General features: G+C 40.7%; 1 protein-coding gene across 2 annotated transcripts; it reads right to left on the bottom strand.

Moving 5' to 3' along the window:
• Positions 1-5,162: 5,162 nt before the first annotated feature.
• LOC133906273 (CCA tRNA nucleotidyltransferase, mitochondrial-like) lies at positions 5,163-11,839 on the bottom strand. 2 transcript variants are annotated; one of them, XM_062348133.1, is made up of 15 exons: positions 11,434-11,839; positions 10,261-10,391; positions 9,972-10,089; positions 9,527-9,579; positions 9,322-9,371; positions 9,138-9,236; positions 8,614-8,723; positions 8,336-8,463; positions 8,043-8,133; positions 7,568-7,651; positions 6,601-6,735; positions 6,358-6,502; positions 5,932-6,096; positions 5,752-5,846; positions 5,163-5,664 (listed from the first exon to the last, which is right to left on the bottom strand). In XM_062348133.1, the coding sequence occupies exons 1-15, from the start codon at positions 11,761-11,763 to the stop codon at positions 5,551-5,553; spliced, it is 1,848 nt and encodes a 615-aa protein (XP_062204117.1). In that variant the 5' UTR covers positions 11,764-11,839; the 3' UTR covers positions 5,163-5,550. The 2 variants fall into 2 exon arrangements, with proteins under 2 accessions (XP_062204117.1, XP_062204118.1); XM_062348134.1 differs by having other exon boundaries at positions 6,601-6,663; positions 11,434-11,835.
• Positions 11,840-12,780: the final 941 nt, after the last annotated feature.

Genomic DNA, 12,780 nt, shown 5'->3' with positions numbered 1-12,780 from the left:
CGACACTAGAAACTAGAACACGATGACCAAGACCAGTAACAAAGATACCAACGATAGACTCAAACTCAACAACGCAAAAACTAAAAAAAAAATTTGCGAAAAGCTCAAAGTGGTTTGGACAGCGGAAGAGCTAAAATATAAATCTTTTCATGAGGTAATTTTCTGGACTCTAGGTAATGGAACTCGACAAAACAAAAAGGGGATAACTAAGATTAACTAACGGGCAAACAAGACTCTGATACCACTTCAGCGTGCCTCACCGCCCAAACAGCGGAAAGAAATTCTATAGAATCAGATCCTTTAAAAAATCTCATCTCCCAACACAATACATTCCCTCATCTTTCTCTCTCCTGCACGTACAGTCGTTAGATTAGATGAATGACAGTATAGATCAGAGTCTCATAGAGATCTTTATATGAAAGATCTTATAAAATTTACTTCCAACGTACCGCGAGCATCGGCGAGGATGCGGTGCTGATGGACTCACGAGGTCAGGAGGTGTCCATCGCCGAGGATGGGCAGGTTACACTGCAGCGCGGCCTCGTCGTCGTGGAGGAGCACGCTAAACTGATCCTTGGCATTGAGGCTGTGCAGTCAGGTGATACTGCCGAGAGCAGCACTAATGTTGACAAGAAGATCAGTTTACCAGTCAGGTGTGCCCTGAGAAGCGAAGGTTATTTTCACATTGGGTCCTCTAGCCTGCAAATGATGGTCGCCTGGTCACGTCTGCCTTAGATGATTTATGGCACTGGTACTGTGACGTCACATAACTTAGTAATGACTTCGTGAAGCTATGACCTGATAAGCTAGTGGTGTGTCATTCGGATGTATTAAGCTATTATATATGTACTATTTGATATTGTGTCACTTTGCATGTACCGTTTCATGACTTATATGTAATGTACTTGTGAACTGATATGAGCATGGTGCTTGGTAGTGCTTTTGTTTTTCAGTAGTGGTCATGCTGACTTGTGCATGCAGATTTGCCTAAACTTCAATGCCTGATGAGAGAAAGATCCATTCATTGTGTCTTCTCAAATGAGTTACATCTTTATTTATATATAGACAGGTACACAACTACAGATGTTTAAACTAGGAACATACCTGATGTGTGCACATCTAGTTGGAATCGTGATATTATTTTTGTAATTTAGAGTTTATTTGGTGTTAATTTGATATTGTTTTTGTTTGTTGATAGAATCCACGATTAGTTAACAATATTTTGGATCTGTTTGAGGGATTTCAAGATCAAGATTTCGACAACACTGAACAACATTGGGTAAAAAACAAGTGTATTTCTTGATCATCTTGACCTATATTTTTAAATTATTTTGTTTTACAAAAATTGCATGCAAGATCTATCAACTTGATGGGTAGTCACCTATGCTAGGTTTGCCCTAGTTTTTCCTTTATCATTTCTTGAAGTCCAAGTGATTTATGGTTAGGTATCTTTCATGGGTAGTAGTGCTTAGCCATGCTGTCTAGAATATCGGAAAATGTCTTATACTTAAATAATGATCACATGTAATAATGATGACAAATATGATGATGAATTTGATATAGCAACATAGAACCTTAAGCCTTGAGCAAAGGGGTGTTTATGGTTTGTCCTAGTTATGTTGTTAGTTTAGTCTTTGCTCAAATAACCTATGTAAGGACCGGTTCTTAGAGCGACAACCCAAGAAGTAACGTACCAATCATGAGGCTGATATGGGTAAGATGTGATATACTAGTTAGAGTTTTATCCAGTGTGTGTCAGGTCAGCACAAAATTGGGCTTCTGGGTTAGAAACGTTGTGGCCTTTTTGTAATCCCTGACGGTGAAACCTAGTGGGCAGGTGCATGTTGGATTAGGCTCTGGTTAGTGGAAAATATCATACAATGATTTCTGGTGGCACACCACTATTGTGTGTTAAGTGTTTCACGAACACGGCAACATGGAATTCACTGACTCGTGAGAAAAGCTGGACAACCTCTACAGAGTGTAAAATCCGATATATCAGTCGTGCTCACGGTCATGAGAGACTTGGATCCGCACATGATTAATTAGTTTTGGATATGATGGTGGAATAGTTATGGTTATAGTATGTTAGTACTGGTGGTACTAGATAGTTGTGGTTTGCAAGATGGGGAGCCTTGTACGTAGTTGTTATGTAGTTTCGGTTACACTCACTTAACAACTGCTTAATACTTTTCAATTACATTACTGTTTACTTTACTCGTATTTACACAAATGTATCATGTGTTAGTTTGTCCTTGATATAAGCCTGCATATCATTATTATTATGTACACTTGTTGAGCATGTCATGTGCTCATACTTGCTATTTTTTTATGTTATACGACATGTGTAGTGCTGCTCAGTGAGTGAAGATGTTGAAGACTATAAAGACGAGCTTGTGACGTTCGAGGCGCGTGTCTCCCGGTCGGTTGCCTGTGGTGTTGTTAGGCATCAGTGCTTCTGTTCCGTTGCAGATATCTACATAGAAGAAAATTATATGTCAATTGTTGTAAGAGTTAAACATTTATTTCTATAAAGGTATTGCTTTTGTTACTTTACATGTGACATCCTTATATGTGTCGAATATCCTGGGCACACATACACCATATTTGATTTTGTCCATTAAAATCGGGTGTGATAGCGGGTAATGACTTTGTTGAGTTGCACTACCATGATAGTGGTATGTTGCCAAACTCAGCTTGTGGGTAAAATGTACCACTCTGCAGAGGTAAAACTATTCGAATAGCTATATCCACGGTCAAGGACAAATTATGGTTAAGTCACAACAACTAGCATAGATTGCGTGTGCTCCTTGGAGTGTGTGTGGGCAAGGTGTGCCTGTTTTTTGGAAAATAGGTCTGACAGTGTGATGTGGGTTGCTGTGGATGAAGTGTCCAGCAACATTAAAAATTAGGTCCCAGTGACCTTCCATCACGGCCAGAACCCCCCTCCCTCCTTCATTTAATAATGTTGATATAATTCTTTTCACAAAACTTGCCTTATGAAAAATGAATATTTGCATGTGTAAACTTGGCAATTTCGCAAATGTTAATCATACAGTTTTATCCTTGTTGATACCATATGCATGTATTTTTATCTCTTGCCGTAAAGCAAGGGTTAGGACTTACTGAGTACGTTTGTACTCACCCTTACTTGTGCTTCTAGAGGATGACCCAGACTTCACCGACACAGACGGTGAGGCTAACGAGTAGACTTGGTCACATCCGCACCCGAGTTGCCTATGGAGTCTGTGTTCATCATCCTGTCCCTGTTGTACTCTCTAATGTCGTGGGCTATTCTATTTGTGCACTGTTGTGTAGTGTTGTATGTTTTACTAGCTTGGTGGAGTTATTTCATCACTCTCTTTGTTGTATGATTGTGATATCATCTGTTGTAAGACTCTTATTTAACAGTGACTAATTTAGGGACTGGTATAATAAAGGTTTTAAGCACCGGGGATAACTTAGGGCGCTTCAGGTGGACACAACGCTCAGCAGGTCGACATGCCGCCACCAGGGCTGCTGCACTCCACGCAAATTAGGTTCGAGCGGCCAGCCTGTGCACAAGATCTAGTCTGCCCAAAGGTGGCCCGCAACCATTATCGCCGCCTCTTGGTTCACCCAAAGGATCGCTAGTCTCCGATGATTAGCATCGCTGAGTTGTGCCAACGCCATGAGGACACCGCCAGACGGGAGGCTTTGCCGCTCGAGCGCTGCCTTGGTGGAGGGAGTCATGAGGCCGGCTGGCTTCTTGAGGATGGCGCCGCCATTGGGTGTGCCACACGGCCAACCAGAGAGAGCCGGCACATGGCATCACCGACGGGCGAGCACCGCCAGCCGTCGAAAGATGACCCGACACTGCCAGAGGGGGGCGTTCTGCTGACCGACAACGCGCCTCTGTGGGATTCGCGTCAGCCGCTGAGAGGCGCTGTCTGGGCAGTGTGCCGCCATATGGGTTGGCTGCACGGGATGGTGGTGTTGCCACCACGCTTAGATCTAGACAGCTGTTGTTGATGTGGAGGTTCGCGGCCATCGTCAGGGAATGGTGTGTGAAGAACAGATCAGAGAAGTGCAATGACGAAGAAGATGAAGAATGGCATTCTCCTCTTTGTGTTCTTCTATCATCTCCTTGTCTTCCGTGCCCTGTCTGTCATTGTGATGTTTTCCATCGATGATTGTTCACACGGCCTACATCGCAGAGTGGAGAGCAAGTACTGATAACGTGTTAGAATCTAGAGTAATCGATATACAATAGAATAAAGTGAAAACTCTGGTTGATTTCATTGATTGATCACGTATTTATACATAATGAAGGGACAAGATTGTATCCCTTCAGGAAGACATCCCTCTCCGATGGATATATTTTTAGGGAGGTATCCCTCCCTAATAGGTGTCAAATTAATCACTTGCAATTATTTCATAACAGAAACCACACAAAATAAGCGAGTTTCGCAGCATGTGCAGCAAAAAACAAATACATAACGTGACATGAATGAGGGAAGAGGCAAGTACATATTATGGCACGAATAATAAATAAACATCAACATAAGAAGCACATCATAACAAGTCCATGATCCAAGTAGGAACTACCACATGAACAGATAACCCTAATCTCACATTAAGCATGAATATAGTAAATCCTAAGCACAAGTACATCAAAATAATCTGCCATGAATCGCCAGTTATAGACCATAACCCATCAGAATCTGACATGACTTCCTTCCCATAACAAATCCCCCCATTTTCGACTACTTCACTATCAATCTACAACTACGGACCCTCCAATACTTCACTGCAAACTCTAATACCTTTCTACTCTTCTAGTCAGCCCCTAGACCAACCAAGCGCCATATGCCACCAGCACCATCCCCCACCCAGCCTCAGCTCCATGACACGGCGGTGGGAGTCGTCTTCCTCTTTGGTGCGGCGGTCAGGGTCTTCCTCTTCGATAGGCTCAGTTGAATCTGCTTCATCTTCATCACCCTTGGCCTGATCTGCTTCTTCTCCATCGCTGCCTTGAGGTCAGCTGAGCTCTTGCGTCGGTAAGAAAGAAAGGTTTGCATTCACCACATTCAAAAAGGAACGTCCATATGACAGTACCGTCCCATTACTAGAGAACCAATTAAAAATATACTTCTACTATTTTCGAAAAACATTCTTGAGAATTTTGAAATTAATCTAGAAGCACTTTCTTTCGTGTTCCAAGAGCTAAGTATACTTCCATGATTTTTGTCTAGAAATTTTAGAGATTTAAATTGAAAACCCCCACCCCTCTCTTGACTCTCTACTATGTTCCAGAAATAGAAAAAAAAAACAACATAATAACCAGAGGCAGGGTCTTTTAATAACAATCAACAACTCATCGCGCGCATTAGTGACGTGGACCAAGATCAAGCTATCATCCTATGAAGACGTTTTTGCATTTGCCACAGGTGGCAGCAGGCGTTTCAGTGCATGTGTTTACCGAGGCGGCGGTTTAACTGATGCAAACTGTTGCAACGGGCAGTTGGTGACCTATCTGAAGACTGCCTATGCTAAAAATGTCATTGACTATCAGGCACTGGATTCTACTTTTTGACGTTTCGATTGCGACTGCTTCATCCACTCGATGCACTCATCCGCAGTTCCTCTCGGATGCGCAAGCTGCCACTTCACCAGCCGTTGTTGCTGCAACAAGGAACAGGTGTTGTATTAAGATTGTTCAGTATCTAGAATTATTGTGATCAGTTACAAGGGAGCAGAGTCATAGTGTACCCATTTTCCTATCAGTGGACCTCCTTTGACCTGCATAACTCCCATAATGGTTTTGCCATCAAGTAACGGCTTCAACTTCCACACCCCATCAAGATCTGGCGAAGTGAAACAATAAACCAGGACATTTAAACAATGATATGGGTAAATCATAAATTCTACAACCGTCATTTACTACTTTACCGAGGTCAGTTATGGAACGCTCAGCTCTGATGTATTTCTCTTTCCTTCGATGTAGCTCATCCTGCTGGCTAAGGATGTCACCAACATTTTCAGCTTCTGGATAAGAGAGAATGGATATAAGCAGTGCCACCCGCCAAAAGTCCTTTATTTCACGGAGTAAAAGTCCTGAAATGTTCAGAGTGTCGTGTCACTTGTTTTGGCCCAAAATGTTATTTAATTGAACTGAATAACAATCTGATGACAAAGAATGGAATCCGATCCTTTAGAAAAATTTGCAAGTACTGTAATAAATGAAATGTAATAATCATATGTATATCACTATATTGAGTAACCAAACTAAGCAATCACCAAATGGCGGCAGATTACAAAGGATATACCAGTACAAAGACCTGGCAAATTTTGAAAACTAGCATGCTGAATATTGACCTGCAAAAACACGTTTCACCAAGTCTGTTGGTATCTCAAGATATTCATCTTCCAGCTTCTCTTTCAGAGTTCCCATATCAACATCTGACTCAGAGAGAAGAACTAGTTCCGCAAACTTTTCACTGGCAGCATGTATGTTGACAACCTTTAAGTGCACAAGAAATTATGTTAAGTTAATTTGTTATCACAGTACACAAGACTGGGAGTCAAACAAATGCTGTTGGGCAACTCAACAGAGCGTACCGTTTCAGCATCACTGCCTTTCAACTTTAGTGAGTCCCGAATAATATAGCTAGTAACAGGAACCTGCAGATGATGCAACAGACTCTCTAGCTCCCAGAGTACATTGGGTAAACATATTAAAATGAACCTGGATATCTAAGAATGCAAATATCAAAAGACAGCAGACTCTCTTTCTCTGGAGTCCACTCAGGACGCAGTAACAAAACTATGAATACACATGTACCTGAAACAGTTAACAATCTACCCTCTCATTGTAATACTCTACACCATTTAAACATGCTGGACATACAGGAAAAGCTTAGCGCATAATATTCAGCACACTATAATAGAACTATGGCCATGATGTACCAAGACTCCCCAAGTCTACACTCTACTACAGTACTACTACTCTCTTTGCAAATACTTGTTATTTTACCACTTAATTTGTTTACAAATACTTGTCACTTTCCTACTTCCTAGGAAAACTTTCCCAACATACCCCTATTAACTCTACCTATCACCATCCACGTTACTACTCTTTTTATTGTGATTGTGGTATAATTAGATGGTATTTGGATCCAACTTTATCAAAATCGTGACTTCCTTAAGTTATCCAAAGTGACATTATTTGCAAACGGAGGTAGTAACAAGCAAGTGCACCCACTTCTACATTTCTTAGAGCAGTTAAGAGTTTACTCAATCCAAGTAGATTACAAAACACAAAAAAATTGCCTGCTTAAACAGTTAAAGTGTTTTGAACAAAAAAATATAAGAGAAGGCACTAGTCAACACACATAATTTTAAGTTTACTGAAAAAGAACAATGACCATGATGCACCAAATCTGCCTGGACTCTCCAGTTAGTATGGTAATAAGCATATCATGTACAATTTTAGTGAAACCAAGATCACAAAACACACAAAATTTGCCTGTTTAAACAGTCAGGATTGGATTTAAAAAAAATGGATGATGCATGACTTAGATGTTACCTCCTTAGATTTTTTGTCCAAGTAGAATATATTTCGGAGGGGAATAAATAGTGCACTATACAGGCAAAGCCTTCGCTGTTCATCCTGAACACCATAAAAGACCTTAATTAAGGAAAGTCAATATAGACAGATTGTAGTAAAATAATTCTTGCTAGCCATGTACACAGCTTGTAGTAAATTTTCGTAACATAAGAATTCATTAAACACAGGTAAGATGAAACTGGATAGAAAGCTTATTATCATATTACAGATGCTCTGACTATTAATAAACCCAAATAACAAACATTGGAAAAACTGGATAGAAAGCTTTGTTTATGCTCCCCTTTCAAGGTTCAATCGGTGCACATCTTTCTGTAAATGGCTTGAGTCATTGGTTGGTAAGTAAGTAAGTAATTATCTGATCATGAGAGAAGGAGGGGCAGAAAGTGAAGAATTTCAGGGTGCTTGTTTAACAAGTACGCTAAAAAATTCAGACCTGCAACTTAGGGTCAGAACCACCACTGAATACAGAGCAGCCAGTTAAATATGCAAGATTCCAAGCTGCTTCAATATACGAAACACAATGCCTGCATACAGATACAAGATAAGAGATGAGATTGAAATGAAGCATAGATGCTAATGAAAATAAATAAACAAGTGCACGATGGTATCTTCTACTCTTCCACATTTCTAAAAGTACAATAGTCTGAAATACAGTTGTGTGTGAAACAGTTGCCTGAATCTGAAATATATATAAAAAAAATACTAGATGTTAGAACAAGGACACACCAATCACATTTGTCAAAAACTGGAGGGTCGGATTTATCGGGGAAAGCAAATACAACGTAAAATAGCCCCAAATCACGGATGTAACACATTGCTTTAACAGGGCGTTTGTCTAACATCATAAGATCAATCTGCACAATATACAAACAAAGAAAATTGATGACCAAGGGTTTTGGATGCTGTCTGCTAAGTTCAACCAGAATGACAAAGCTTTGTCATACACTAAAGCAGGAAAGAAATAAACAAACAGCAGTTGGCGATAAGTAGTGTAGACATCAGACCTCATGACCAATCCGTTCTCTGCTAATCTTGCTACCAAGTTCTGACTTCACCTTTTCATCAGAAGCGGCTTCCTTCAAATCTTCAGCTAATGTAAAGTCAAATCTAGCAGCTGAGAGAGGCAAAGATTAGCCTATGCAAAGAAAATATGATGTTCCTATTCACTTTGAATTCAATTATAATTCATACTGTATGTTTCTTGATCACAAATACACAACAGCAAAGCTTTTTTGTCCCAACTGCTAAGCAAGTTGGGGTAGGCTAGAGATGAAACCTAGGAAGAGCCACCAACAAAGAGCCATCAAGAATTACATAAGCATATAAAAATGGTTATGAATTGACCATATATCAAAATATCGAACAGAAGCGATGTCTTGAGTTTTCATCTAAAATTACCCTGGTAACATGCATTAAATTTAAGGCCAATATCCACTTATTAGGCAGTAAACTTATTATGAATACTTCTGTGATATAACAAATTTAGCATATAAAAATGTCAGATCAACTGGGAGATGTTTCAAATTACCAAATCGGATTGCTCGAAGAACTCTGAGTGGGTCATCCAGGAAGGTAGCTTTGGCAGGTAAAGGAGTAACAATAAGGCCCTTTTTGAGATCATCAATACCTTCACAATGACATAGCAGCATGAACATTGTAAAATGGTCACATCAATTTACGAACTTGAACCATAAAAGCGCTACCACACTCACCTCTTCCAGTTAAATCTTCCACTGATTTATTGTTGATATTGAAGAATAAACTGTCGAAGTTAGAAAGAGTGAGATAAACATAGGGATTCTGAAGAATAGGCTGTCTTCAATGTTTTGGTTTTAAACCAGTATCAACATTGCATTGATGATAGCATAGCTTCAGAGATACCACAAACTCATCTAAAACAGAATATCAAGGTATTACCTATTAATTGTTAGGTCCCTGCGGTATGCATCTTCTTTGGCAGTACCAATCTCCTGGAAGTTAAAAGCATACCATAGCCATAAAGAGGTTGTAAAAGACCATCTACAAAGCCTAGAGTGAAAAGGGGATCTAAAGGGAAAGAGATGAATCAGAAAATGAGAAGTTGAGTCAACATCTAGTTTAGTAGTTAATGGCTATCTGTCGCAATTGAGTCAACACCTGGTTTAGTAGTTTTAATAATAAACTTTCACAACAATTGAGCCATACCCAAAAGAGACATGTCAATACAAAGGGAAATGTTCAGCTAAGGATATGGGCCTATGGCAAATATCTCTTAAAAATACAAAATAACTCCGATATGCAAAAGAGATAATATGTATTCTGTAAACGAGGTCACTACTCACTACAAAGAGTATGCAAAGGGATGCTACATATAAGTACACACCATGGTCGGAATACGACTGTTTTCGGCATATTTTTCAGACCTCAAGTTAACAAAATCAATCCAGATGTCAAATATAAGCATCCTAGCAGTTTCCAAGTGCTTGGATTGATCAGGATTGCTGCAAAAAAAGAAAAAAAAAAGAAATAAACGTCATGATTCTAGTCAATTGATAAACAGCAGTCATGGTATATTGATTTATGCTGTTGCTTTTTGACCAAACAAGTGTAAAATGGTATAAGCGATGATAGTAATAAGTTACTCATTAGGATTAGCATAAAAAGTTGCATACCACTGGATAACACCAATTCCTTTCTGCTCCTCCCCTATCAACTCTGAGTACTCATTTACTTTCTCGCAGAAATTCCGGCCCGTCATATTATCAAGGGCAATGTCAATGTCAGCAGAGTCTTTCCCCAATAGCTGCCAAGGCAACAGTCAAGTCACAAAACTACCCAACAATCATTTCATACAGTACAAGCAACAAGAGGCTATTTTGGTGCAAAACAAAACAATATGATTCATTATATTGTACATCATTTACATATCACGCCCCAAAAAAAACTGAAAAAAGTAGGTAATGAGAAATGCTTCAGTTCTCTACTCTTTTTTAGGATTATCCATCAGCAATCCTATGCTACATGATGCTGCATTGTTGCATACAAAATTCCCAAGTGAAATAAAGTAGAAAACAGAGATTTTCCCGCACATATAGACCCCATGAGGCCAAGGCCAATAAACATCTGACTGGGGCATCCCCTGACCCAATTAGCACAAGAGTTGATGCAATTGACAGGTATGTGACCAACTTTGCTGCCATGAACCCTAAACATGCTCAAAGAGCCAAATTCTCTACACTGTTGTGGAATAAGTCCAACCAAAATCCACTATAAACATACAATTTTGTTCATGACATGGTTAATCAGTTTCACCAAAATCCCACATAAAACCTAAAACCTCTTAGACAGATCATCCATCCAAAATAATCATCAAACAACTAGTAGCAAAACACAGTAAAGCCCATAGATGATAAATCCAACTGAAAGGGTGAATCTTCCCTGACCATACATGAAACCCACCCGTAGTTGGTGGAACTTTCCTACTTATTAGTTCATCATTCGCATAAGGTTTGTTCCTCCCCAAAACCTCAGTAATAATCCTAAATAATCTAAGGGACTCATTTTTTGCGGCATTCAACAATTTGTTCCCCGAAAATTTGCGAAATGACAAATTGTCAAAAGCAAAAGTGCAACATAACTATAAAAAATTCCCCACTTTTTGCGTCAACAGCGAGCAATCACACCATAAACCCCTAGTAAACCCTAGTACATCCTAAACACAACCTGCTTTTAAATTTCTCCACTTCTTTCCGGTACTCTACAAGTCTACATCCAACGGGACAAGGGGAAGTTCCCTTTTGTGTAATGAAAGCCCTACATCCTAAACACAACCTCGGTAAGCCCACCTTGTCCCGGACCCAGCCACCGGCGACGCGGAGCTGCGTGCCGAGGTCGAAGTGGCGGACGACATCAAGCAGCCGCCGGAAGATCCGCTCTTCCTTCTCCGTCAGCTCCACGGTCTCGCTCACCTCCACGCTCCGCCGCTGCTGCTGCTCCGGCGAGACCGCAGCCATGCCGTGGTTACCGGAGAAGGCTCGTATGCGGGAGAAGAAGAAGTTTCTATGGAGGGCGTGCGGGGCAACGCTCCGAAGAGGAGGAGAGGACGCCGGCGAGCGGCGGCGGAGAGGGGGGAGGAGGAGGCCGCCGCCGCGAGGGAGGAGAAGGCGATGAGGCATGTGGCGGTTTCTCAGCCTTTTTTCCGCCGTACGGTACCAAACTCCAATACCTACGGCACGGCCTTCAGCCAGCCGTTCGATCGTAAATCAGCGGTTCTGAACTTCTGATGGAGGTAGGCCAGATCTCCTGTATATATGTAAACCAGTGGAAGTTAAGGCATCACAGCAATCTTTTATTTATATATATAGGAAAGTATAAATCATAGTAAATGGGTGGATTACCAGCTTATGTGGAAAAAAAATGAATAGTAAATTTGCAGGGTCCATTAAAAATCTTACCGATAGGCATCTATATTAAGGTTGGACAATATCACATTCTTTCTTGATGGACGCAAACCTTCTCTATCTACATGATGCAGACTCAGCACCTCTCTCGAGTAACCAACTTCACCCCTCGCCGTGGTCGTGGGTGTTCTTCCGTCTTCATCGCTACACCCAGTCTAGATATCACCGTCTTAGGTTGTTATAGTGTTGTCTTTAGTAAAACGTTAAATATTAGGTGGTCATATCTACTGTCGAGAATGCATTGGCATGGCCACAATGCCGAATTAGAGGTTTGATTTCGATGGTGATGATATCTAGTTCAAAGATTGATCTCCTTGAGCTAGAATTTGAATTGTCGTATTTTTGAAAGGCATGGATCTAGTATTAGAATTGAAAGCTTTTTGCTTCGCACTTTGCAAAGCATTGGTGGTGAGGTTATGTGGAGAGTGGATCATGTTCCAAACGGGATAGGGAATCGATGAGCATCACACAACTAGAACCCTTGCTGGCTAGAAAAGTGTGTGATGGGAGGACATTAAGCTACGAACTTGTCAGAAACACAAATGCTTGTGCTATACATAAGACCACTCCCAACAACTTCCCTTCGGGGACAAAATTCCCGTCGTGAAGAGATTTTTGTCCCTTCAGCGCTCCAACGGTTTCCTTTTATAGTTTCCGTCACGAAGGAATTCCCAAGGTAATTCACTCCAGGACAGTATTCTCTCTCCTTTCCCTTCGCGATTCCTCACGAAA

The sequence above is a fragment of the Phragmites australis genome, chromosome 23 (assembly GCF_958298935.1).
Source record: "Phragmites australis chromosome 23, lpPhrAust1.1, whole genome shotgun sequence".
NCBI classification, from domain to species: domain Eukaryota; kingdom Viridiplantae; phylum Streptophyta; class Magnoliopsida; order Poales; family Poaceae; genus Phragmites; species Phragmites australis.
Note: the sequence above shows the minus strand (reverse complement) of the source record. Positions and strands in the feature narration are given on the sequence as shown.

Bases quoted from the DNA above. Each gene is read 5' to 3' on its own strand.
- LOC133906273 (XM_062348133.1), bottom strand. From the start codon at position 11,763: ATGCCTCATCGCCTTCTCCTCCCTCGCGGCGGCGGCCTCCTCCTCCCC. The intron at 10,090-10,260 runs GTATGCAACTTT...CTTTTTTTGCAG, and splicing joins GGAATTGGTGTTATCCAGTG to CAATCCTGATCAATCCAAGC. The intron at 7,652-8,042 runs GTCTGAATTTTT...TATGGTGTTCAG, and splicing joins GTTCTGACCCTAAGTTGCAG to GATGAACAGCGAAGGCTTTG.